At 44.9% G+C, this 2,336-nt stretch overlaps 1 protein-coding gene across 1 annotated transcript; it reads right to left on the bottom strand.

Moving 5' to 3' along the window:
- Positions 1-519: 519 nt before the first annotated feature.
- On the bottom strand, positions 520-1,629 carry LOC127859495 (uncharacterized). Its single transcript, XM_052397018.1, has one exon. It carries the CDS (start codon positions 1,627-1,629, stop codon positions 520-522), a length of 1,110 nt encoding a protein of 369 aa, XP_052252978.1.
- Positions 1,630-2,336: the final 707 nt, after the last annotated feature.

The raw sequence follows: 2,336 nt of genomic DNA, 5'->3' as shown, positions 1-2,336 counted from the left end.
TTGATAAATGTAAACATTAAATTTTAAAAGCTCCAGTAAAAAATAAAAAATAAAATGTAAAAAAGGAAAAAAAAGTAGCCCGAAGCAGGGCTCGAACCAGTGACCCCCGGAATCCTGAAGTAAAAACGCATTAGCCAACTGAGCTATCCTGCCAAGCGTATATTAGATGCGTATTTTATACGTTATATAAGCAATCTTCGTAGTTTCACAAATTTAAACGACAACAACAGAACTCTCCAAATTATTAAATCGTTTCGCGTTGCAACGCTTTATAATGTTTAGGTTTTAAATCGTCAAAAGATGCATATAATGGCTATATTAGACCATGACATAGTTGTCAGATACAGCCGTGATGCTGCTACTATCTCCTTCATCAGGTGGGTCCATATTCATCGGACGTTTCGGCACTGTCCCACTACGTCCTCCTATGGTGTGCCGACCGGAAGTGATCAATTTCCGGCCAGGAGATAGTAAGCCTCCGCTACACTTCCTCATCTGCCAGGTCTCGGTGGCCAGTCCCTAGTCGACAGCCCTGTGTCCCCCTATCCACTTCTCCTCTCTCTTCCGCCATAGCCACAAGGAAGCAGACTCCGTTTCACGTGCAACAACCGATATGGCCCGTTTCCGGACCTGTCCTGTAACCCCCAGTCTGCTGAAAGTGCGCCACAGTGATTGTGCTGGGAAACCTCTGCAGCCCACCTCCACTGGAAAACACCATGCCTTCCAGCCTTTCTCTGTGCAGGTATCTGTGAGGGCCTGGTACTTTTCGCGCTTCCGTTCGAAGCTCTCTTCAATCCGCTCCTCCCATGGTACTGTGAGCTCCACCATCACAACCTGTTTTGATGCCGCTGACCACAGTACTATGTCGGGTCTCTGGTTTGTCACGGTGATCTCCTGTGGAAACTTGAGCTGTTTCTTCAAGTCTGCTTCCATTCTCCAATCTGTTGCCGTTCCAAGAATCCCACATGCGCGTTTGGCCTTTGCCCCTTCTTCTCCGGCTCTGACAAAGGAAATGAATGAGGGGCCTTTGTTGGTCGTCTTCTGCGCTTTTCGTGCTTGATCTAGATGATCGGCCATTGAAGCAAGAACCCTGTCGTGACGCCATCTGTATCGACCATCAGACAGGGCTGTCCTGCATGAGCTCAGGACATGCTCCAGATTCGCTGGTCTTCCACAGAGCTTGCAATCTGGCTTTTCGGCAAAACCCCAAGTCACTAGGTTTGTTGGACTTGGCAGCACGTCGTAGACAGACTTGAGCAAGAAACTAAGTCTGTCGCTTTCCATGGTCCAGATCGCATTCCATGTAAGCTTTCTCTGGGGTACTCCCTCCCAGTTCAGCCATTTTCCCTGTTTCCGTAGGGTAACAGCTCTGGTGAGCCTGGATTCTTCCTCCATTCGGCGAATCTCTTCCTGCACTTGGGTGCGTCGGTCTTTTGCACTGGCTTTGCTCCACTGCGAACGGGTGACGCATCCGAAGCCTAGTCGCCCGTGTGCAACATTACCGACAATGTCGCTGTGCCGAAGACGAGCCTCAGCCTCTTCAACTGCCTTGTCATCCCTCCACTTTCTCCCGGTGTTGACCTGCACTCCTGCTTCTCTAACCTTCTCATCTCTACTGTCTCGTAGCATAATGACTTTCCGAGCCTTTGTGACCTTGTGTTCAGTAATACTGTTTCCTCACAAATATCATAACTAAACCGAAAAATTGCGAATCCGAAACAACTTTTTACAATTTTGTCAATTTAAAGGGATCTTTAAAGGGATCTTATCACGGTTTGGTAAATTGACAAAATTATATGTATCTTTTGACGATTTGAAAACCTAAACGATTGAATAATTTGGAGAGTTCTGTTGTTGTTACGAAACTACGAAGATTGCTTATATAAGGTATAAAACACTTATTCTGTGTATATTCGGCGGAATAGCCGAGAGGGCTAATGCGTTTTTACTTCAGACTAACTCCAGGACTCCGGGGGTCACTGGTTCGAGCCCTGGTAACGGCTACTGTTTTTTCCCTTTTTTAAATTTTATTCTTGATTTTTTACTGGAGCTTTTAAGATCCAATGTTTACATTCATCAATATAAAGCATTTAATGACAAACTTCAAAATATGCCAAAATCTGTGAAAAGGCCACTTTAAATCCTCACTAACCGGATCATTACAAACCGGATCCTCTTAAACCGGACTTGATACTGTAGATCTAGGGATGTCACAGAATGACACTGTAGTTTATTTTTTTACGTAAGAAATCGATCATTGAGTCAACATGAACTCATTTGAAACTCTAGTCAACGGTTTATAAACGGAAACACTTGTAAAACATGAGTATGATAAA

The sequence above is a fragment of the Dreissena polymorpha genome, chromosome 1 (genome assembly GCF_020536995.1).
Source record: "Dreissena polymorpha isolate Duluth1 chromosome 1, UMN_Dpol_1.0, whole genome shotgun sequence".
Taxonomy (NCBI): domain Eukaryota; kingdom Metazoa; phylum Mollusca; class Bivalvia; order Myida; family Dreissenidae; genus Dreissena; species Dreissena polymorpha.
The sequence above is the reverse complement of the archived record's forward strand: the minus strand, read 5'-3'. Positions and strand labels throughout refer to the sequence as shown.

Excerpts from the sequence above, each read along its gene's own strand:
- LOC127859495 (XM_052397018.1), bottom strand. The coding sequence starts at position 1,629 with ATGCTACGAGACAGTAGAGATGAGAAGGTTAGAGAAGCAGGAGTGCAG.